The sequence below is a fragment of the Numenius arquata genome, chromosome 15, assembly GCF_964106895.1.
Source record: "Numenius arquata chromosome 15, bNumArq3.hap1.1, whole genome shotgun sequence".
In the NCBI taxonomy this organism is placed as follows: Eukaryota; Metazoa; Chordata; class Aves; order Charadriiformes; family Scolopacidae; genus Numenius; species Numenius arquata.
The window spans coordinates 12,740,678-12,763,318 of NC_133590.1; the positions used below are offsets into that span (position 1 = coordinate 12,740,678).

Genomic DNA, 22,641 nt, shown 5'->3' on the forward strand with positions numbered 1-22,641 from the left:
CTGATATTCTTGCATTTAAATTTGGAACTTGCCTTTGGATCTATATGTAAAAGGTAATCTTTTACTACTGCAATGCTCTCTTAAGATTCCTCCTGTTTGGCTTCCACCCAATGTTTTCAGCACAATGTTTTGGTACCACTGAGGCAGGTCATTTATTTATTATTTTTAAGTAGTAGTTTCAAGATTAATTTAAAACACATTTATGTAGATGTTGCTATTTCTTTAACAATGTAAAAATACTCTGTGAAAACTGAAGAAGGTATTTTCAACTCGTTAATTTCTTAACCAGCTGGCCTTTTCATTTTTTGCATACTTCCCAGGAAGAAAGTCTGTATTTGTTTGTACTCAGGATTCAGAGTGAAAATCAGCAACACTGGCTCAAAAATTGCAATTTATTTTTTTTTTAACCAGCCTTACCTTCTTTTTGTATTGAACTTCCTCAAATCAAATAAGTTCTGTCAGGATTTGTAGTTTGATGGAGATAATCTTAGTTCTTCGAAGTCAGTGGGATGCTTTTGAGACTTGTCCTTTCATATTTGAATACAAGTTTGGGTTGAATTTGAAATAGTTGGCAGTGTGTGGAGTCCAAGTTCTTGGAGTGATTGTCCTAGATCAAACAGTTACTAGTAATTGAAATTAAACAGCTTTTTTTACTAATGAGTAGCTAAGAATAATCCTAATAAGTAACGTGCTTATTCCCTGCTTAATTTTTAATTTGGTTTAGTTGTCATGAATGGAACGATTTCTATACACTAATGCCTGTAAGCATTTCCAAGAACAAGGACCTAATTTTTCATATTTGGAGTTTTAAATACAGCACTTATTAAAATTTTCAAAAGGCCCATAATAACATTAAAAGCAATTGTAAATAATAATCAACTCTGAACCTGCATTATTAAGCATTTTAACTGGTCTGTAACTGAAATTAATAAGCATTTAAAAATTTGTTTTGAGATAAGTCAAAGTGAATTAGTATAAGTGTATTTTGTTTTCCTCTGTTGTACTCGTCTCTGGGTATATCTCATTTTGAGTAACTCTGTGTTACCTATACGCAAATGAAAGAGATGAAAGAGATGAAGAGATGAAGAGATATGAAGATATCATATGATATGAAGACATGAAAACTGTACTTCTGACTGTTGTAAAAACTTTGCGTTATTGAACAAATTCTTTCACTGTCTTTTAACTTTGTTATTTTACTTTATTGCTTGCTAGGCTAGTCATCACTCATAATTAATAGATAAATTTCAAGAGTGTCTTTTATAACGGCCTCATTGCAGAGGATGCTTCCTTTTGTTTGCATTAACTCAGTGTCTTTAGAGGGACAATTAAAATACTTGTTTTAGCCAGGCAAAACCCATTAATAGGTGAGGTTTTTTGTTTTGGCTATCTTAAGAGATCTGTGATAGAGAGGAATTTTGCATCCTGTGCAGCGCATTTCCTCATTTCATCATATCCCAAAACCTTTGGCTGCTATTGCAGATGCCTTAAAATAGACTAAAGTAGTTAAATTAAGAGCATGAAACATCACTTACAGATATTCCTGCAGAAGTTTTAGAGGAAGTACTGGTCTGTTCCGATGTGGAACTTGTAGGTCAGTATTTAAAATAGGCCAGCGGATGCATGGTTTCAGGTAACTTCAGAACATTTTCCTTAGAACTCCAGTCTTACCCGAAAACATACTGAAATATTTACTTGGATGGATGTTGAAAGCACCCAGGATTAATGCTGTAACATATAAGTAGTGTAGAATAAAATTATAGTTCATTTGACTTGCTGAGGTGCACTGGAAAAGAAGGGAAGAGTTGACTTATCCTGATTTAACAAGTTTTCCTGGAAAACAGCAGAACAGATGCGTTTTGAAGAGAGAGTGATGAGCGAGTGAGACTGAAATGCAAGAGAAGATTGCTGGTTTTGTTAGGTGATTCACCAGTGCAAATGATGATTCTTTTATATTGTGGCCTGGTTGGAAGTTGGATTAGGTACCGGGGGAGGGATGTATTGTTTGATATGCCTCATAGTTTGATCAGGGATAGGAGAGGTCAGTGCTACTGGTACTTATTTCAGGTTTTTCAATTTTGAAGATTAATTTATGTTTAGTAATTCTCTTCCGGGTGAATACTGGCCTTTTGCAGGTACTTTTTTCCTTCTTCTTGACCACTTTAGAGAAGGGATCTATATTTAGGGGGCAGCATATCCTGAAGACTTCCAGTTCTCATTTGTAGATGTAGTTAAAATGTTGCTAATTGGTTTGCTAGAAGCATATGAAACTAAGTCACGTCTTCTGTGTTTGACAGAAGCATGCAATGGCTGTTGTGCCCTCCAGAACAAAAACAAATCAGTGAAGGATCTTTGGGACATAGAAACGCTGTGTGTCATTTTAAAACAGTCAATCCTAAATTATCTTTGGTTGTCATCAGAATCATACCCAAGTCATCTCTCCAGCTCCTGGATTAGTGTTTTTCTGTCCTGTTTTGGGTACTTAAGAAGTCGTGGCTTTAAGGGGTTTGTGAAAGATGAGCAGAGACGGTTTCTTTCAGTTTAAATTATCTGGATGGTGTTCTGCCTCTACTGGAAGGTTTTCAAGGGGTTGAAAATAAAGATGTTTGAGCCACTGTCCTGGAGAATTTGTGGCTTGTTTTTAGAGGCTTTTCTGAGCTGGTTATCTCAGGGTTGGGGTTCCCTCCCACCTCCTCTTTGCTGTCCTGGATGTGTGCAAGAAGGAAAGCTTTCATTGCTGCGTTCTTCAGGGTATAAGCAGGAGAATCTGAACTCATCCCTTACCCTTGGGAGTCAGTAAATGGAGTAAATGGCCAGTAAAAGAGATGACCAACTGGAGAGTAGCTGATTTACAGCAGGAAGCTGGTAGTAATTGCCTGGGCAAGAGGCAAGAGCACTCAATTAAGCTGTCGCTGGAACTGCAGGGAAAATGAGATCGCGGGGGCTGCCGTTTCCATCCTTTGCAGCATTTCCATCCTTTGCAGCGATGGAGCTCGTGTAAAGAGTAGAGCTTAAAAAGGGGGGTGGGGAGGAGGGATGGGCATGAGTCATGGCATCATTTTATATTTATCAAGTGTAGTTTTATGAATGCTGTTCATCATTTCATAGAGATGAGTAAGTAGGTAATGTATGTTTCTTAATCTCAGCAAACAGCAAAAAGAAACCCCAAGTCATCCATCTCCTGTGGTAGGTTAAATCCAAAGCTCAAAATGTCGATACACTAATGGAGCAGGAAGTAGAAGTGTTACTCTAAATTAAATAAATAAAAATAATAAATTTATACACAAAGCTTAGGGAAAACACATGTAAAATAAAGCTAAAAGGCATTAAGGAGCAGTGCTTATGTTGCTGTGTTTCTTAATCAAGCTTTTATGTGGACAGTGCAAAGCATGGTCTTTTTACTCATACAAAGTTCCACTTTCTCTAGTAAGGCAGCAGTCTGTGGTTTATTCCTGCTTGTGGAAATCAAGTATTAGCTGTCAAAGGAGAGATTGGGCCATAGAAATGTTATCTTGCATGTTACTTTAATAGTTTTGTATAGACTTTGTACTTGAAGATTTACAAACTGTAAATCAGGTGAAGTCAAGAGCAGGTGCTGGTGTGAAACTAAAAATACAAATGAATGTAGGAGAGTTGAAGCAGTCTGTTATAAATATTGAAAACGAGATGCTTGTGTGGCTCTGCAGGTTCTAGTTGTGCAGTCATGCATTTACAGTTATAGACTGGGAGAAGGTGATCTGTGATTTTTATTTATAGCAGTGCCCAGGAGGCCGGGCAGCCTTCAGTTTGTGATATAAATGTTGAGGAATGTTGGTATATGGTTTACCCCAGGGGAAAAGAGCGGTGAGAGGGGAAATGTGAGAGAAGCTGGTCCGATGAGGTATGTACCTACTTAAATTAGTACGCTGACACTGGAAAGAGGGATGTAAGACTTCAAAAATAAGTGAGACGTCCTGTTTGGATTATAACACAACCCTCCAAGAAGGAATTTTTTGAAGGAGCTGAGAGTTTACCTATGAGTGTCAAGATACACTACAAAATGGGTTTTCAAAAATAGTTTAGCTTCTGGTGGATTATGATGAGAATCAAGAGAAAATGGGCCACAGAGATATTTTTTCTGAAGTAGCACTGTGTCATTGACCTATGTCTCCTCCCTCCCTCCCGTGCCCCCACCTCCTCAGAGAAGGAGAATGGAAGGCAAAATCAAATGAAGTTGTATGTAATCTGCTGTAGGTTTGATGCCTTTAGTTTTTCTCTCTAAGGACTTATAATCTTTTTATAATACTTGGTTTTAAAAGTGGGCAGAAGAGATTACACTGTGCTGTTCTGCAGATTCTGCTGCAGAAAATAACTAAGTGTGCGTGTAGTAAGAGCGGAAAAACTTACACAGACTTGAAGAATTTTTTTTTATTATCATCTGAAATAATAATTTCATGAAAAAATAAAAATTATCTATGTAAGATAGCATCCATATTCTGAAGACCCTTTTAAGTCGAAGTTCTGGTGAGTTGTTAGGCTGGTGGTCTTTCAGCCACATTTCCTACACTGAAGTATTAATGTTAGAGTTCTGCAATTCCTTTTATGAATCTTTAGAAGTAATGTGGTAATTCTGTCTTTGCTGGGTTTTTTTGTCAGTCTAGAGTTACCAGGAAGGGTGTCATAGCAGTGGTTTTGTCATGTGTGTTCAGTTGCTTTAGTAACTGGAAGAAAGGCACAAATTGATTCTTTTTTTTTTTTTTTCTTCTATGTGTGCTATAAATTGTGGTTCATTAATGAATGCTGGATAGAATTGGGTTTCATTTACAGTGGAATCTTGCCAAAGTGTAATATGATGGAAGCGGACTTTTAAAACTGGAAGAGAGTTGCATGATTTCATGTTTGATTTCAATTTTACAATAAAGTTAGAGGGTTTTTAAATCTCTTATTTTTTAAGAGCATCAGTCTGGTAGATATCAGTAATCCCATGAGGAATTTCAAACTAATGTGAAGAAAACAGCAATTAGTTTTTTAATTAATGGTAGTTTATCCTGTATTTTCATCAGAGGACAAAGGAACTGCAAATAGTATTATTTTGTAGGCTAGAAATTAGCGAGTAGTACTTTGAAATAGAAAATCTGTATGAATTCTAGAAGGTTTTTTCTGTGAAAATAGGTTTATTGACAAATAAGAGAGAGCTCGTGAATGTTGTCTTTTACCCTGGAGAAAAGTAAAGTACTGGAGCAGTTCAACTTTAGCTAATTGTACGCTCATAATGGAGCATTATATCTGTCCTTTTTTCATTTTTCATAAAGGTTTTCTGAAAGATAGATGCTTTAACGTTCGGTTGGTTTTATTCAAGGATTCTTAATCAATTTGTATCTTGTTTCAAAAACAAGTTTTCCTTGTCTCGTTTTCTTCACATCTGCACAGAATGCAGCTTAAGCCTGCTCAAACAGGAAACCAGCCACCAATATTTGCTTTTTTTAGGCACAAGGCTTTTCTGGGCTTTATAAACTGTTGATATTAAGCTGAAGTTGTGTCCCGGAAGTGCTGTATATTTTGTTGAGGGACCACCTGGCACAGTCCAGGACAATAGTGGTAGATGACAAATATTTTAATTCATTTAAATGAAAACAACGTGTGATGCCAAGTTCTGCCTGCTTAGAGGTATAGTTTAGAGGATGGCTACCCTTGAGCTTGCCCCCAGCTACAGATGTGTTTGTAGAGAGATGCTGCTTCTGTGTGAAGTGATCCCAAGAGCCAGCATGTGAATTACTGATGAATGTTTGTTGCAATTATGACATTGTCTTAGTGCTCAAGTGTTTGGTTTTGCTGTTACTTGTAACTATAACTCAGTTACAGGACTTGTTTCAGGTCTGTGTTATTTAAATTGAGGAACGTATCGGTCCCTTCCAACCAAGAAGATTCCGTGATTCTGTGTAAAATTTAGGTTAATCTCAATACCTTTTGGACTTGATGATCTGAAATGTCCCTTCCAACCTAGGCAATTCTATGATTCTATCTAAAAAATAAATTTTGTTACTTTTTTGAAGAACAAACCTATGCCTTTGAAGATTTAAACGATCATTGTATTCCTTAAATATGGAGACGTTTTTACCTTTTGGAGGTGGAAAGAAAACCAGATCAGTCAAGTGCTTAATGGAAGGCTTATACACATTTCATGTCCATGTAGCTGTGTAGAAAACGTCATGCGTCTCAAACAAAATTGTATTAACCTTGTTATACCCAAAAAATATATTTAAATTTGTAATTAATAGCTTATATTAAAAAAAACCCAAACCACTAATATTTTTAAGAGTCTGTCATCATCTCTGTCCAGAGAAGAGCAACAAGGCTGATGAGGGGTCTGGAGCACAAGTCTTATGAGGAGAGGCTGAGGGAACTAGGGTTATTCAGCCTGGAGAAAAGGAGGCTGAGGGGAGACCTTATTGCTGTCTACAACTCCCTGAAAGGAGGGTGTAGGGAGGTGGGGGTTAGTCTCTTCTCCCAAGTCACGGGCGACAGGACTAGAGGAAAGGGCCTCAAGTTGCTCCAGGGGAGGTTCAGGCTGGATATTAGGAAAAATTTTTTCACTGAAAGGGTTATCAGGCATTGGAATGGGCTGCTCAGGGAAGTGGTTGAGGCACCATCCCTGGAAGTGTTCAAAGGACAGGTTGACGTGGTGCTGGGAGACATGGTTTAGTGATGGTGTTGCATTTTGTTGTTTTTGTGGGTGTTTATTTTTGTCAGTTAGGTTGATGGTTGGACAAGATGATCTTGAAGGTCCCTTCCAACCTGGAAGATTCTGTGATTCTGTGATCACTATAGAGCCTGCCAGTCTCTCTTTTTTTTTTTTTTGTGAATACTATTTTGCAAATACTGTTTGCAAACTTTTTACAAGTACTGCTGAATTGAAATTGTTAGATCTGGTACCTGATGGCAAACTTTATGTATCAAACTTGAGTTCACACCAGAGGGTTAGTTTGGTGTTGGACACAAAAAAGGTTATTATTTTACAGATTGGATTAAATGACTTAAAAGAGTTTACTAGAAATTCTTCTAATATGGTATGAGAATCATGATAATAGATTTTTTAAAAACAGTTCCTCAAAGTGGTTGAAACAAAATGTGAATTGTATTCTAATTAGTCATATTAAAGGAGAGCTGTAAATATAAGCATATGTCTGTATATTTGTGTCTGATCCCCCAAAATAAATATATGCTTATCTGTATATTTGATCCCCAAAATAAACACATTGAAATGTTCTTAACCGTATATCATGTTTTCCAGTGGTGTGTCAATAGCTGGCTACAGATAGTTATCAAGTGTCTGCCTCATTGCATGTGTATATAGATATATTTAAATCAAATAACTTTAAGCAATGAAATAGTAAAGGCAAACAATTTCAAGAAATACTAAAAAGAAACTTCCATATTACACAGTGAAAGCTGGAAGATGTTATGAAAAGTATGAAGTGCTTAAACCTTCTATGTCTCATGTTAATATTAATATTTTTGGGTATGTACTATTCCTGAGTTTAGTAACAAAATGTAAAGAGGACTGAACTGTTTCTTTCCTGGTCTGGGAAAGATTGGCATCAACCTGATTTTTATCATATTCAAATGTTGGTTTATTGCCTTTTTTAGGTGAGTATGCAAATTTGTCTTCGGTCTTACAAGGCTGGCTCTTAAGGTAGAACGTCTGTCCTGTAAAATAAAAAGAAGCAAAAAAAAAAAAAAAAAAAAAGATGCAGTAGCCTGTGGTAAGACAGAGCCATAAAAGGTAAAGCAGGCAAAATGGGAATTGGTGGTCAGCGGTACAGATTTTTATTTGTTTATTTTTTAAAGCAAAACAGAAACAGGCAAAAAAAATAAACCCAAACCTCAAAAAAAAAAAAAAAAGCCCACCTCAAACTTAGTACCGCATGGATATTGAGGATTTCAGTTTTGGACCTAGCAAGTGTGTTCACATCTCTGTTGCTGCACAACTTCGTTTTGCCTATTTAATGTATAAGGATGAAAAGATGTCTGTTCTTAGATGTTGTTAGACATGAAGTTCTTTTTGTAGGAGAAAAGAAAACGTGAACAATGTTTCTAAAAGCCTTTTTGTTGAATTTGCTTAAGCAAAATATGAAAAATCACGTTGGGCTGTACAGCTGCTGACAAAGATCCTTTCTTGACCATGAAAGGCAATGTCAAAGAAGGAAGTGTGAACCTAGCATTAGCTCAACTTGGTGCAAGTTGTGAAGGAGAATCTTTAATTATTCTTTAGTGATCTTGTCAAAGCTAATCTTGATGCTCATCTGCTGTTTACCGCTTGTATCTTTGCACTTCGGGTATTAGAAATCTTAAGCATATTCTTCAAAGTAGTAAGAAAGACCTGTCTGAAAATTCAGTGGTAGTGGGGGGAAACAGCTACGCTTCACTTATTCTTCTGTGGAAACTTCTTCAAGCTACCAGTTGAAACTGCTCAAAACATTGTGGGTAGACACAGAACAGTCTTAAAATTAGTAACAAGGAACTTTGCTTAACTTCTATGCTTTTTGTTCTGCAGTGTGATGTTCAGGGTCAGAAATGCCTTATGTGGATCGTCAGAATCGCATTTGTGGTTTCCTAGATATTGAAGAAAATGAGAATAGTGGGAAATTTTTGCGGCGGTACTTCATTCTGGACACACGAGAAGACAGTCTGGTGTGGTACATGGATAACCCACAGGTGAGATGTTCTTGGCAATAGTTATCTGGCTTCTGTCGATTTCCACTTTTTCAGTTTTTTAACAAATTTAGTCTAAAAAAAATGGGGTTTAATATTAGTTTGTGGACCTGGAAGCGAGGGGGGGAAAAAAGTTAGTTACGTAAGTGAAATAATTGTAAATCGTTGTTTCTTCTTTGCTAATATATGCAGTATTTTAAAGAAAAAATATAGTTCATAATTCTATTTAAAACATTACCAATTGCACTTAAAACATTAAAAACAACTTGAAGATCAGAGAATTGAACATATGGAATCTAAGTATTGACAGGAGATTTAGGGATCAGATGGGAATCTGAATTTGATCCCACATATAAATTGGTCGTTAGTTTTGAATCATGCTGTGCTATATTTATTTTCTGTTAAGTGTCTTGAGTGTGCGTTACAGGTTCAGATGAGCTGAATCACATACGAGTTTCACTACACAGGTCTTTTAATCCACCTCTAACCTCATATGGATGTACGGAATTTTCCTTGCATTGCACGGGCCCGGTAGCTATTTCGTATGACTTTACCTCAGCAGAATCAGTCATTGAAAAGCAATTTCTGATGATGCTTGCATTTTCAATACAGCATGACTAGTATATGAAAGGGGAAATCATGTATCCATCATGATGGATGGTGTCCTTTAGGTAAAAGCTACTTCTACAATGTACACGCATCAGTGTGTTTTCAGGCATAGGGGAGAACAGATAATTGCTGGGCGTTTGGGTACAGAGACAGTGAACGTGTAGGATCTAGGTCAGCTGGCAGTTTTCTGCCAGAATGATATCCATGAGCCATTCTGGCAGGAAGAGCAGAGCTAAATGCAGTAGAAGTCTACTGTTCAAAGGAACAGACGGAAAAAAATTTTAAATGGTGTGCAGCTTGATGAATGTGCTTGTGACTGAAGTATTGAGCAGCTCTTACTGAGGAGAAAAAAGAAAGAATTTCTGGAAATAAGAGAGACCTCAAACATTTGATGTCAATGAGTGATATGAAGCAATTCTTTTTCTCGGTTTCTCCTGTGATATAACCAGGGCGTGTGGGCAAAAACTTGAATGCTGTACAAATTCAAATTCTTCAGAAGTCTTAAGACTAATGATACTTGCAGTGCACACCACTTGGAGTTGTTAGTTTAGGCTTTCTTATCTTTTTTTTTTTTTTTAATGTTACGTTCTATGGGAAAATGGAGGAGTGCCTTGCAAGAGGCAAATTGAAGCTTCTTGATTTTCTTCCGTTGCTTTAGTTTTGAAGAACAACAGAGTTTTCATATATCCACTGTGTGGAGACCATTCTTAATCCATGAAGTGATGGAACTCTTCACGTAGGATGAGTCTGCGGAGTGTGCAGAACCTCACTGGGCCCTCTGTTGCTGATAGAAATGCTCTAGTTGTGTCTGTGAGAATCAGTTCAGCTGTTCAAAGGAATAATGTTTTTAAGTCCACACATTGTTATCCTAATATAAAGATTATGAAACAGGTGTATCATGGGATCAAAATCATTCTGATAAAGTAAAAATTAAATGTATTTGTTTGGGCAGAATGGGAAGACTTTAAATTAAATTTCAGTGTTACCAGTCTATAGTAAACCTGTCCTACTTCTTACCTTTGAAATAGCAGTGAAGCATAAAGCAATTTGTCTGTTTTTCTAACTCTGGGTAGCATTAGGCTCCTCTTGGCCATGTAGAAATTTATAAGCAATAATTTTAGCTGCAGAAAGGACCAGTGAGCAGATGCAGTACCATTCCTATGGTCTCCAGTGCTGATACTGGAATATAAAGAGCCATTTCGAAACTACAAATTGTAATGGAAAAAAGTGTATGGAAAGCAATGTTCTATTTAAAGGAATAATATTAGGAAGACTATCATCAGAAAGAGTTAACAAAAAAGTTAACTATGGCTTGTTCTTTAACTGTTGTGTTTTTACACTACTGGCTGCTTGTGAATAGCAATGTAAGTGTTAAGGGTAGTGTGCTAAGCAAGTGTGCAAAAGCAACAGACAGCTCCTTTTTGGATTATAAAAAGACTTAACCTCAACTTTAGGAAGTATCATGGTCTTTCCCTGCAATAACTTAATATTAAATGATAAGACTACGATTTTTCAATCCATTTTGGAAAATACGTGAGACAGCCTTTGAAGTATCTGACATAGTAGATGAATGTCACTTTGTGTCTCTTCCGCCTGCCCTGGTCAAAATATATAAGACGCCAACATCTGTTAAGGAAAAAGTATTCTTTCCGGATTTCCTGGATGCAGACCTGCAAGAATCCTTCTTCCTCTAGTAAAATAAACCTCTGAAACAATTACTGTTTGTATTGTTTCTAGCAGTCTTTCTGTTTTTAGTTGATTAACAGATGTGTGTATAATAAACAAGCAGTTTAGATCCTGTTTCAAGTATACATTGTGTATTGTCTGTAAAAACACATAGCATTTTCTTTTTATTTGTGGAATTGAGCTATTTGCTTTTTATGTCTAAACACTGACTGTGATATCAGAATAAACCAGTTTTGCTTTGTAACATATGGTTTGTTTCAGAATCTTCCCTCTGGATCTCCGCCTGTTGGAGTCATTAAACTTACCTATATTTCAAAGGTAAGATAATATGTAAGACACTTGTTGATAAATTTTGGTCATAATTACCAAGGCCTTAACTTTAGACAATTTTAAAAGCCTGTTATGGAGTGCATGGGAACGTTTTTGCTTGTCTGCTACTCCTGAATTTTAGAGAAGTGTTACAAACACTTCAATAGTGTCAGGTTAAAATAAGAACAGACTAATTACCGTGTTGTCTAGGCTTGTTTTGTGACTTCAAGTGGCAGCTCTTTGTGCTGTGTGGAATTAGTATTTCTGGATTGTATATTTCAGTTCTTTGAGTATTTGAATTCCTGTTACTCTTGGAGAAAAGACAGGCTGTTTGTGAAGTGGGTGTGATAGTCTGCAAGTAATAATGATCTTTAATAGATAGAACAGAAAAACGTCTAGAAAATACTTACTTCATTACACTCTATATACACTCGCTTCCAAATATGTCTGAAAGAAAACTGTGAACTAAGAAAGTCTTCATGGTTAAATTTGTAGCAGATCCTTCATTAACAAAGGAGTGGAGAAAAACGATTGACTTCTCTTGTCTTTCTGTGCATTTCTCTTCCTTCCTTTGCCATTCTTGTTGTCATACTGCATGTCCCCGCCTTCCTTGCTTTGGTTTTTTTTTATTCTTGTAAAAGTTGTCATTGATGCTGGTTACATCATGAGTACAGAAAAGTCTATGGAGACCTGCTTATGTCCTTCTTGGTTTCCTCCTCCTATGCTTACTTTGCCTCAAACCTCCTAGTTGTCACCTTAAAAAATCTGAAATCTTGTTTTATTACTCTTTTTTTTTTATCTTGAATCAAAATACAACTGATGTCCTTGACAGCATGAAATATCCTTGAATTTTTAGTTCAGTTGAGATGTAGAACTTCAAGATGCAAGTGTTCTGTTTTCAAACTTCAACATTTTGTCTAGTAATGAGTCCTTAAGCTTAAGGAACAGGATCATGTGGCTTAAGCTGTCTTCTTACCATAGGTTGTGTGTCTTGAACAGAAATTTTTATAGTATTTTTTGTTATATCCGTATATCTTTATAGCTAACAAGCTTGCTATACTGCTAATCTTCAAATTTAGCCACTTGAAAGAGGAAAAAAAATTGTGATATCTGATGTATATTTTGTATGCACAGTGATATTTATAAGCTTAATTCCCCTCCCAGGTTAGCGATGCAACCAAGCTAAGGCCAAAGGCAGAATTCTGTTTTGGTAAGTTCTTGTATGTGGCACGTGCATTAAGTATGTTCTTCAGAAATTCGAAACAAAGATAACATTCTGTAATTCTGTTTCTAGATACAGCTGGTAGTGTATTTTTCAAAAATAGCTTGTATTCACTGTTTCCTATTTAGTACGAGGGAAATGTTGGCTTCTTCATAAGGTGTTTTTGTGGCTTTTCACATTGCAGCTTAATGAGGAGTAGGCGAGGGCTGCTTTTCAGACGTTTGAAATTTTTGAGGAATTAATAAGCTAATCAAAAATGATGGGTGTTTTCAGAAACATGGCATGCCTGTCAGCGATGAAGACAAGAAATTTAACTATTTTAATCTGTACTATTAATAAAAGAGTTGATTTAATTGATGTAAAAATACTATCAGCCAATGCTCTTAGGTTAAATTTCAGCCTCTGTTGCTGCACCAAAGAAAAATAATTTGCTTGGGGTATCTTCTAGGTTTAGTGGTACTTAAACTTTTTTAAACTTTAGCTAATTGTAAAAACCCCTATGGTATATTTTCAGATTTTTTTTTCTCATAAGTAATTTGTCCAGAACGTACCATAATTCCAGAATTTTTTGACAAGCAGTTGGCATTCACAAAAGTATGTGTAGGGACTGGAATCAGCCTCTGCTCTGTTTATGAATAACCATTCACGTAAGAATTTTAGCTCAGATGAAGGTACTGAAAATGCCTGAAGGGTTTATGACAATTAGTTAGGGTGTCCTTTGCCACATGCGGTGTTGTACAGGCCCAGAGAAGGCAGCTCTGCCAGTCTCTGTGTTGGAGCACTCTGTAAATCACCCTGTAGGTAAGGCTTCAGGGATTTTAGACAAGTACCTGGTGTGTCCGTTCACTGCCATCTACAGATTCCTCTGCACATGCACATGTAGAGGTGTTTGTCTTCATCAGTGGTAGAGGAGTTCTTGTCAGTGGGACAGCTCTAAAAAGAATTAATGGCTCGAGATGCTGGCTGAAAGCTTTTAATATTTCTGATTTATTGAAGTGGTTTTGATACTTTTTAGAGGAAAAATTTACTGTATTTTAAATTAAATACTGGGAGATGTTGTTTCAGTCAACCATTTTTACAGTTCTGTATTTTGAATTTGTATTTGCATCTAATAATGTTTGCTTCAAACCATCCACTTTGGGGAGAAGGATGATAGAAGAGTAAAAAATATCTGTTTCTGGTATGTGTTTGCTGTTAGCGATGACCTGAAGAACTGTTATGTTCTAGATAGAGCAGGGAAATCTCTTCAGACTTGAGCTGCAGTGCTTCACAGTTCTGGGAAGGTTTTAGTCACTGATCACCTTAAAACTAATTTCAAGATTAGTTCTTAGAGTTTGTGAGAAGCCTAGCCATGTTATGGTTTGGTTTTTTTCACTCTTACACAGAAATATTTTTGTCCCTTTTGGATAAAGGTATGCTAGGTGTTGCCGGGTAGATACATAAACTTACTAAAAAATATGCTTGCTTTGTCAAGTCACTAAAGTAAAATAAAGTTTAAAGTTGTTTGATCCCGAGCATCATATATTTAGTAATCAATACTGATTTTTCCACAGATTAAAAACAAATAAAAGTCAGTGACCATAGTCATGTTAATGAGTTTGTTGCAAAGGATAAAAAATAGTGGTCAGGGGATTAAAAGGAGAAATTGTAGAAGTTCTCAAGTATAAAACTTTGTTGCTTAGGGAAATTGAGAAGTAGAAAATTCTGGTAAAATTCAAGGCTTTTTTTTTTTAATATGTAATAAAAATAATTTAACAAATTCTGTATAGTGCTGTTTAAGTGGAGAGCTTTAAAAAAAAAAAAAAAGAAAAAATAGGTGTGTTATAAGATAGAGCAAGCCTATCAAGTGGATGTGTGTATCTTAAGATGACTTTCTAAGAAGAAATGCAGCAGAAAGCTTGAATACTTCAACTGGATTTTCCGTCTGAAAGTAAAGCTTTTTATGATGGTGTTACATCTGCTCTTAAATGTCAGTGTTATTAACTTTTGTACTGGTTTTTAACAGTTATGAATGCAGGGATGAGAAAATACTTTCTTCAAGCCAATGATCAGCAGGACCTAGTTGAATGGGTAAATGTTCTGAACAAAGCTACCAAAATCACAGTAAGTGGTTTAGTTGATATTTAGCGATGCTTTCAAATGTTGACTGTCCCAAGGTGCTTAAATGTAACCTTTGCCTCCAGTTTTTATGCTAGACTAGTCTTTTTATCTCTATGAACAAGTCTTGGCTTGGCTTTCCAAGACTTAGAGAAACTGTACAAAACTCGCCCTACGCTTGAGTTTATTTTACTTTTTGCTGTGGATATTGAACGAAAAAGTGATTAGCTTTTTCGTTACACCATATGATGGTTTCTAGTAATTTAAAATTAACCATACACATTTAATACAAACTGAAATATCCAGAAGACACTTGCAAGCAACGAAAAGATACTCATATATTTGCCTGTTGTCAGAAGTTTGTATTTCTTAAAGTCTCACAAAAATAATGAGCAAGCACATCATGCCATGTTCCAAGGGCTGTCTCCTGATTTCAGGTAACATGCATTCAAAGAAACATTATTGCATTCTTCTGATAAGTGATAAATTACTTTTCTGGTTTGTACCAGGACAGTTTGTTATCACATGACAGAAAACCCCATGTATTTACTTCAGTCTTTTCAGGAGGCAGAAGTTACGGTTTTGTTTTCTCTCTGGTTTCAGGGAAGTGATGACATGAACTGGTTTGAGATCATACCCTTACATAGAAGGCATTCTGAGTGTGGGTCCACAGATTTGTATTTGTTGTCAGTAATTTTCTGATTTTTAGGTCATCTAAGGATATTTCCATGAGTTGTTTGCATTGTTTTAATGTAGCCCTTTATTTGGAGTTATAAAAATGTATTTACTAATAAAAAAAAACAGAAACGCAAAGCCTTCTCACTTGGATTTTTCATAAGGACAACATGCCACAACCAGGCTTGACTTGTTTCCAGTTCATTAATATTTTTTGTCTTTTAAGGAACAAGCCTTTGCACTGTTAATCTGTTCAGAGGTTATTTAGTATAGCCAATCAGTGATTTAATCAAATAATTAAGATTGATCAATTATTAGTTTTCATATGAGCATTACTTGATGTAGATTGTAATCTTCCCAAGATGTGTTGCATTTTTAGTTCTCCGAGTGCTGATAATTTCAAAATGACTATGAACATTTGCAGTCCAGCACATTGTGTATCATATTTATGAGTATTTATTTGAAAACACATTCATATAAGCAGGTGGTTGTAGATTTGGTCTGTAGGTCTTTAGGTCAGAGTTTGTGATGGCTGAAGCACCTACCCATAAAGCTGTAGCTACAAGCCCCATCTCTTGAAAGACTGAGGCCCTTCAAGAAAGACACTGAGGTGCTGGAGTGTGTCCAGTGAAGGGCAACAGAGCTGGTGAGGGGTCTGGAGAACAAGTCTTATGAGGAGTGGCTGAGGGAGCTGGGGGTGTTCAGCCTCGAGAAAAGGAGGCTGAGAAGAGACCTCACTCTCTACAACTCCCTGAAAGGAAGGTGTAGTGACGTGGGGTTGGTCTCTTCTCACAAAGAACAGGTGATATAGAACAAGAGGAAACGGCCTGAAGTTGCGCCAGGGGAGGTTTAGGATGAATATTAGGAAAAATTTCTTCACTGAAAGGGTTGTCAAGCATTGGAACAGGCTGCTCAGGGAAGTGGTGGAGTCGCCATCCCTGGGGGTATTTAAGAGCCGGGCAAACATGGTGCTGAGGGACATGGTTTAGTGGTGGGTTTTGTCAGTGTTAGGTCGATGGTTGGACTAGATGATCTGAAAGGTCCTTTCCAGCCTAGACCATTATATGATTCTCTGTGCACCAGGAGAATGTCTTGTCCTTCAGCCTCAAACTTGGCTGTGAACAGAGTCCCCTTTTACTTCCGCTGGCAAAGCTGGGCGTTGTGCAGGTCTGAGGGGACCAGGAAGATGAGATAATGAGCCTGAGGCCACAGCTGAGCAAGTTGCCAAGTGCCACCTTCACTTGGCCAGGAGGAAGCTGTCCCAGACTGACTTTTGTGCTCTCAGAACTGTTTGTATTTCTTTGTAGACTGTTGTTGGGTTTTTTTGTGAAATAAGCAGTCCTGGGCATAGGAACTAGAATCACAGCAGAGTATAAAGTAGCTTTGTTTTTGTCTAGATCAGTTCAATTTCAAGTTTTGAATGTGCCACAGTCTTGCGTGGTAATTCAGTGTGTAAAGACAATCTGTGTGTCCATTCTTTCTGAAGGAATTTGGATGCCCTGTGTAAATACCCAGTAGGTTGCTGGCTTGGATATTTTGGTGTGAGACTCTTGGTCTCTTTTTGCTGAAGTCACTTCAAATTTATTACATTAATATTAGGGGTGAAAAGATAAATTAAAATGTCTTAGGTACCCAGTTAGTACATTTCTTAGGTTACAGATGTTTACTTCTTGCATGAACTCAGAAATTTGAGTAAACATTTTAGATCAAAACACTTATTGGGAAATTAAATTCCTGTGGTGTTTTGATTGCTTTAGTTCCACATTTGAGAGAATTAGCTAATCATAGAATCATAAAATGGTTTGGGTTGGAAACGATCTTAAAGATCATCTCGTTCCAACCCCCTGCCAAGAGCAGGGACACCTCCCACTAGACCAGGTTGCTCAAAGGCTCATCCAACCTAGTTAATGATAATTAGAAGTAAGTAGTTGGAGTAATTTTGGACAGAATTTAGCTATTATGTGTAGGAGGCAGTACACAAAGTCTACATCATGAGTATCGGAATGTGAGTGCAGATGTCATACTGCTCAGGCATCCTAGTTGACAAAAGCTACAATACAGTAGCCCTGTATTTGTGGCCTTTCTGTGCTGGCTCCACAGGCACTGGGGCGTCTCCAGTCTAAAGCGTTTCTTGCTAAAACTGAAAGCAAGTGAAAAATAAAGAACCAGTTCTTCTGCAAGTTAGCAGTGCTTCTTCAAGATCGAATATAGCACTTGCAGCAGAGCTGGGAATTGATTTTTAGATTTCAAGACACTTGGTGAAATGTCTTTATTGGCCCAGTTTTCTTCTGAGAACTGAAGCGTAGCCATTGCAACAAATTTTCATGTAAGCTATTTCTAGCCTTTTACAATTAGAGAACGTTTGTTAAATCCTGCTGAAGACAAATTAAAAGTGCTTGAATAGGGCTTTCTTTAAGTACTCATAAAACTTTTAATGTTCGTTATTGTATTCCACTTTTAGGTACCAAAGCAGTCTGATCCTCTGTGTCAAATGGATAATGCAAATCGTCAAGCTGAAAGCCCGGGTGGGAAGAAGCAAGTGTCTTACAGGACAGAAATTGTCGGTGGTGTTCCTATCATCACACCCACCCAGGTAATACCCTTAAAACAAGCGTGGAATTGTCTGATAGAGGAAGTTTTGTTGTTTTATTGGTGAGAATAAGATATATCACACTATAGCTGTCAGCTTCTCGCCTTGCTCAGAGGTCTTATACTTTGATGTGTGCCTTTAACTGATACTGACTGGGTTTTTTGTTTTGAGACTTATATTCCCTTTATATAAGATTATAGAGAATTATACAAGACTATAAGGAATTATTTGAGTATTGGTTTTTGAGTATTGAAATCACAGATATCGGTTAGTATGCTGAAAACATATTTTTGTGTTTTAAATTAATTGTTGGTATTAAAAAAACAGAACTTTGGCATTGCTAAAAGGAAAAGTGGGTAAAAAAGGAGGTGATTAAGTCAGCTGATTAATATGTACGCTATGTTTTTAGAGGTAGTGGGGATGACAGCAGATTAAACTACAGCAGAAGGGTCTTATGAAGTGCTGTGTGTGAACAATAAATAAGTGAAATTCAGTGGAAATAAATGTGATGTAAGGGATTCTGGGAAAAACAATCTTAGTTTTAATAGAAGATACTAGATTGTGAAATAACTGTTTCCACTTGAGCGAGAGGTAAGAGTTACAGTCACACTATGAAAACATCATCTCAGCATTCAGTAACAGGGGAGGAAAAACCCACGAATATTGGGTATTACTAGAAAAAGAATAAGGAGCAAAACGGAAAATATCTTTGTTGCTGTATAAGTCCTGTCTTTGACCACTTTTTTCCTCATCTTAAAAACTAGAAATGGAAAGGTTCAGAGAAAGATTTCAAGGATGTTTGGTCCACCAAGGATGATTGGTGGAATGATCTCCATATGAGGAACAACTGAGTAGGCTAGTACTCTTCCATGTGCAAAAGAAAGAACTAAAGGACGATGTAAGAGCTCTACAAAATCACAATTGGCAGAAATAGATGGTGTAGACTTGCTTTTTCACTCTGAAAGCTATGGGCTTTTAAACAAAGCTAATGGTGTAACCAGCTGAAACAAAGGGAGGGAGCTCTTCTTTCAGTGAGTAATAAAATATAAAGTACTCCTTGCCAAAAGATGGCATGGATGCAAGAAACTTTTCTGAGTTTGAGAGACTGGACAAGCTCATGGAAGAAGAATCTATGCAGTGTTGAAGATGTAGACCATCTGTTTGTGGAAGTTCCCTGAGCTGAAAATAGTTACAGATTGGATTAATAGCATGTAAATGATGTGTATACCCATTTAAAAAATACTGCATTTAAAATGTTGATGAATTCTGATATGTCTTATGAAAGAGCTTTTTTTTTTTTTTGCTGTAGCCACCTCTAGTGTCTTGCCAGTAAAGTCATGTTATGAGTTTGCACTAAATACATGCATATATCTTGTTTATAGGTCGGTAACTTCTTCATTGAGTGTCTGTCAATATTGTTTGAGAATATTCAGCACTTTCTTAGTGTATTTTCTAAATGGAGCTTGCAAGTACTCAACCAGAACTCTTAGAGAGTCTCATTAGTTGTCTCTAGAAATCAGTTGAAATATTTTTTCCTTTCAAACAAATTGGAAATGGGATTTGTGAGCATGGGATGGTGCAATTATTTCCTGTTATAATAAATACAGTTATTCTTTCACCTTTAGAAGAAAATGAATGTTCTGAACTTTCCTGCTTTTTTCTAGAAAGAAGAAATCAGTGAATGCAGCGAAGGGGGTGATAGGAATTATTTGAAACGGTCACAAAGTCACCTTCCATATTTTACTGCTAAGCATCCCCCAGATAATGCTATTATCAAAGCTGGCTACTGTGTAAAACAAGGAGCAGTGGTAAGTATTTGAGATCAGTGTGTTTAATCGAGAACAATGGTCCTAAGATGATAGTTCTACTTGCCAAGTAGATGATTCAAAAAAAAAAAAAGACATAATTACCAATAACTTCAGCCATTCTTAATATTGTCTGTAGTGCTAAAGATAAAACTTACCTCCAGTAGCATGTAATTTATGTCTGTGTTACTGCTTTTCATGACCTTCAGTGTTATGTTGTTGGAGATGTTTTGGAGAGGAAAATTTGTGTACACAGGGACTTTCACTTAAATTAAGGCAGAAGTTCAATGCCTGCATGCTTTTTAAATCACTAAAATGTGATTTAAAGCTCATTTTTCAATTCAGAGGAAGAATAATACAGCTCGCCAGACTGATTAACACAAGTGGAACTAATCACGCCATGCCGTGCTAAAAGAAGGAACAGATAGTTGAGATTAAGCAAGATGTATGCATGCTTCATAAATCCTCAGACTTATTTTATCTTGGATTATGAAGGTTCTTTTTGTAACATGCCTTTTTTAGTTAAAAATAAACTAGAAAGCTTTAATGTACTGTCTTTTAACATTTCTTATGGGGTATTGTGCTGCTGAGTTGCTACAGTTTCAGTGGAGGTTGTTGAAAAAAATTTGTATAATAGAAAGTTGCTTCCAGAATTTTTAATTTTTGCAGTTTAAAAAAAATTTAATTGGGCAGAATCTTGCCAAATTATTTTGGGGGCACTCTATATATATACAACCCACATAAATAAATATATGTAATATATAAGTATTATAAATGAATATTTATAAATAAATAGGAATTATACAATATCATATAAATATAGACTAGAATTATAAATATATATTAATATTAGTAATATATAATATGTAAGTATATTTTGGTTTTATGTATAAAATATATAAATATTTATTATTTATATAATTATTCCTTTAACAGATGAAGAACTGGAAGAGAAGATATTTTCAGTTAGATGAAAACACAATAGGGTATTTCAAGTCTGAACTGGTAAGTTTCCAAATGTGTGTTATTCTCCAGAGATAGTTGCAAGAAAATCTGAAGAAATGTCTTGTATTTGAAAAGGTTGCTGTGCTGATTCTGCAACTCTTAGCTATGTCCTGTAATAACTTTTCATGATTGGGAATAACAAAAATTAATAGGGCAGCTGTTAAGTCGGACTTCAGTCTTGTGTTTGGTAACCCAGCTGTAGGGCACTGAGGAACGGTAATAGGGTATCTTTTACCATCACCTTGATATTTGTATTACTGTCTTATGTCAATTTGTATTCGCATATAATTAATTGTATTCTTGAAACAGCTGATCATTATGTGGAGAGGCAAAACTGTAATCTTGCAATTCTTCATTTAAAGTTAGGATTATAAGGTGTCTCATCTTACAAATGATGGGATCTTTTCCCACACGCTTGTTTCACCAGGGCAGCCAAGATGGGCAAAGATCTCTGCTTTTCAGAAGCAACACTCAGAGTTTGTTTCGATTTCATGATCTCTCTTCTCCACTCATCGCTCTTGAATCTTTTGACCAATTTTGACCAAATGTTAAGTACCTTCAGGCTTCATTTGAACATGAAGTGGCTACTACTGGAGATGGTCTGGTATCCCCAGAAAGGAATCCCACACTTACTAAACGTGAGACCATCTGTACATGAAGAATAAATTCTGAGTTGTAGAGTGTTATTAAATCAAGGAAAATTGAGTTTACAGGCCAACTGTAAGATGCAAAATGTAAAGAAGCCAAATTTCAGGCTGTTTCTGAAGAGAACCTTTGCTTTACCCTTAATGGGGGAATACAACAGTAGCAGGAGTTTGATCTTGCATTGTTGTCGCTGTTAAACTGTCAGAATAACACAATTCTGACACATTGCCTATAATAAACCCTCTGTTCTCATTTTAAAATGAAATCTGAGTGCAGATTGCTCACAAGTGAATTCTAACTCAGTGAAGAATTGAGGAAGGTTACTAGAAAGCTGCCTTGAAAGTCTCATTTACATGTCTGCTGCCATCAACTGTCCTGACCTCTGCTTTTTGACTGTGTTCTAGTTATTAGGTATGCTTTACTGAATATTTTTGCCTTTTTTTCAGGAAAAGGAACCTCTCAGGGTTATACCACTTAAGGAGGTCCATAAAGTTCAGGAATGCAAGCAAAGGTGAGGAGAGAAGGACGGATGTGGTTACATGGGATGTAGTACACTGCTTTTTCCTGGCTGGACTGCTCATTGGAAACAGTGGAGAACTCTTTAATAACTTTGGTTGATGAATGCATGTGTGACACTCTTTACTTATAGGGGAGCAAGTAGTTTTGTGCATAAAACTGGTTTTGAGGGTTCTGCATTAGCATGTGTTTCAAACTTGTAACGTTCAGTCGAACGTAAATGCGTTTAACAAGGGTGGAACAAAGGAGTATCGTACAGTCATGAGTTAGGGATGCGTGGATGCTGTCTGATTTGAGACAGCAATTTTAGGAGTCTGTATTCTGCTTACATAATCTCTACACCTTTAGAGGACATTACCTTTTGTTAAATGTCTGAATTTAGATGAGAACACACTTCCTGCTGTTTCCCTCCCACCAAATGGCAATATATTAAAGAATTAATTGCATTTGTAGTAGGTTGGGTTTTTTTAGCAGGCTGTTGCTTAGGGCTAATACTGTGCAAAGACATAACAAAATATAAATGTGAAATTTTACAGAAATTTGACAGAACAATAGATATTTTTAAACTTAACATGATACAGTTTTAAATGTTCCAATTAAATATATATATAGTAGCACACATGCCAATGATTAAGTCTTAGGACTAAAATGAGTAGAAGATTATTTTCTTTTTCTACTTGGTATTTACCAAAAAAACCAACAGTAGAATGATAAAGAAATTAAAGGTCTTCAGACAACAAATGCTCTGGTTCTCTGCTCATCTCAAGAGTCCTAAAATAGAAAGTTGTTCT

The 22,641-nt window shown here is 36.4% G+C and overlaps 1 protein-coding gene across 2 annotated transcripts in view; it reads left to right on the forward strand.

The window, feature by feature from the left end:
- The window catches only part of PLEKHA1 (pleckstrin homology domain containing A1), a 37,242-nt gene that overhangs the window by 7,468 nt on the left and 7,133 nt on the right, over positions 1 to 22,641 (forward strand). For both annotated transcript variants that reach the window (XM_074158868.1, XM_074158867.1), the window contains exons 2-9: positions 8,534 to 8,694; positions 11,248 to 11,304; positions 12,460 to 12,505; positions 14,523 to 14,620; positions 17,751 to 17,882; positions 19,544 to 19,687; positions 20,621 to 20,689; positions 21,781 to 21,845. In XM_074158868.1, the coding sequence (XP_074014969.1) occupies positions 8,554 to 8,694; positions 11,248 to 11,304; positions 12,460 to 12,505; positions 14,523 to 14,620; positions 17,751 to 17,882; positions 19,544 to 19,687; positions 20,621 to 20,689; positions 21,781 to 21,845 (752 nt within the window). In that variant the 5' untranslated portion in view covers positions 8,534 to 8,553. The remainder of the gene's footprint in view (positions 1 to 8,533; positions 8,695 to 11,247; positions 11,305 to 12,459; positions 12,506 to 14,522; positions 14,621 to 17,750; positions 17,883 to 19,543; positions 19,688 to 20,620; positions 20,690 to 21,780; positions 21,846 to 22,641) is intronic.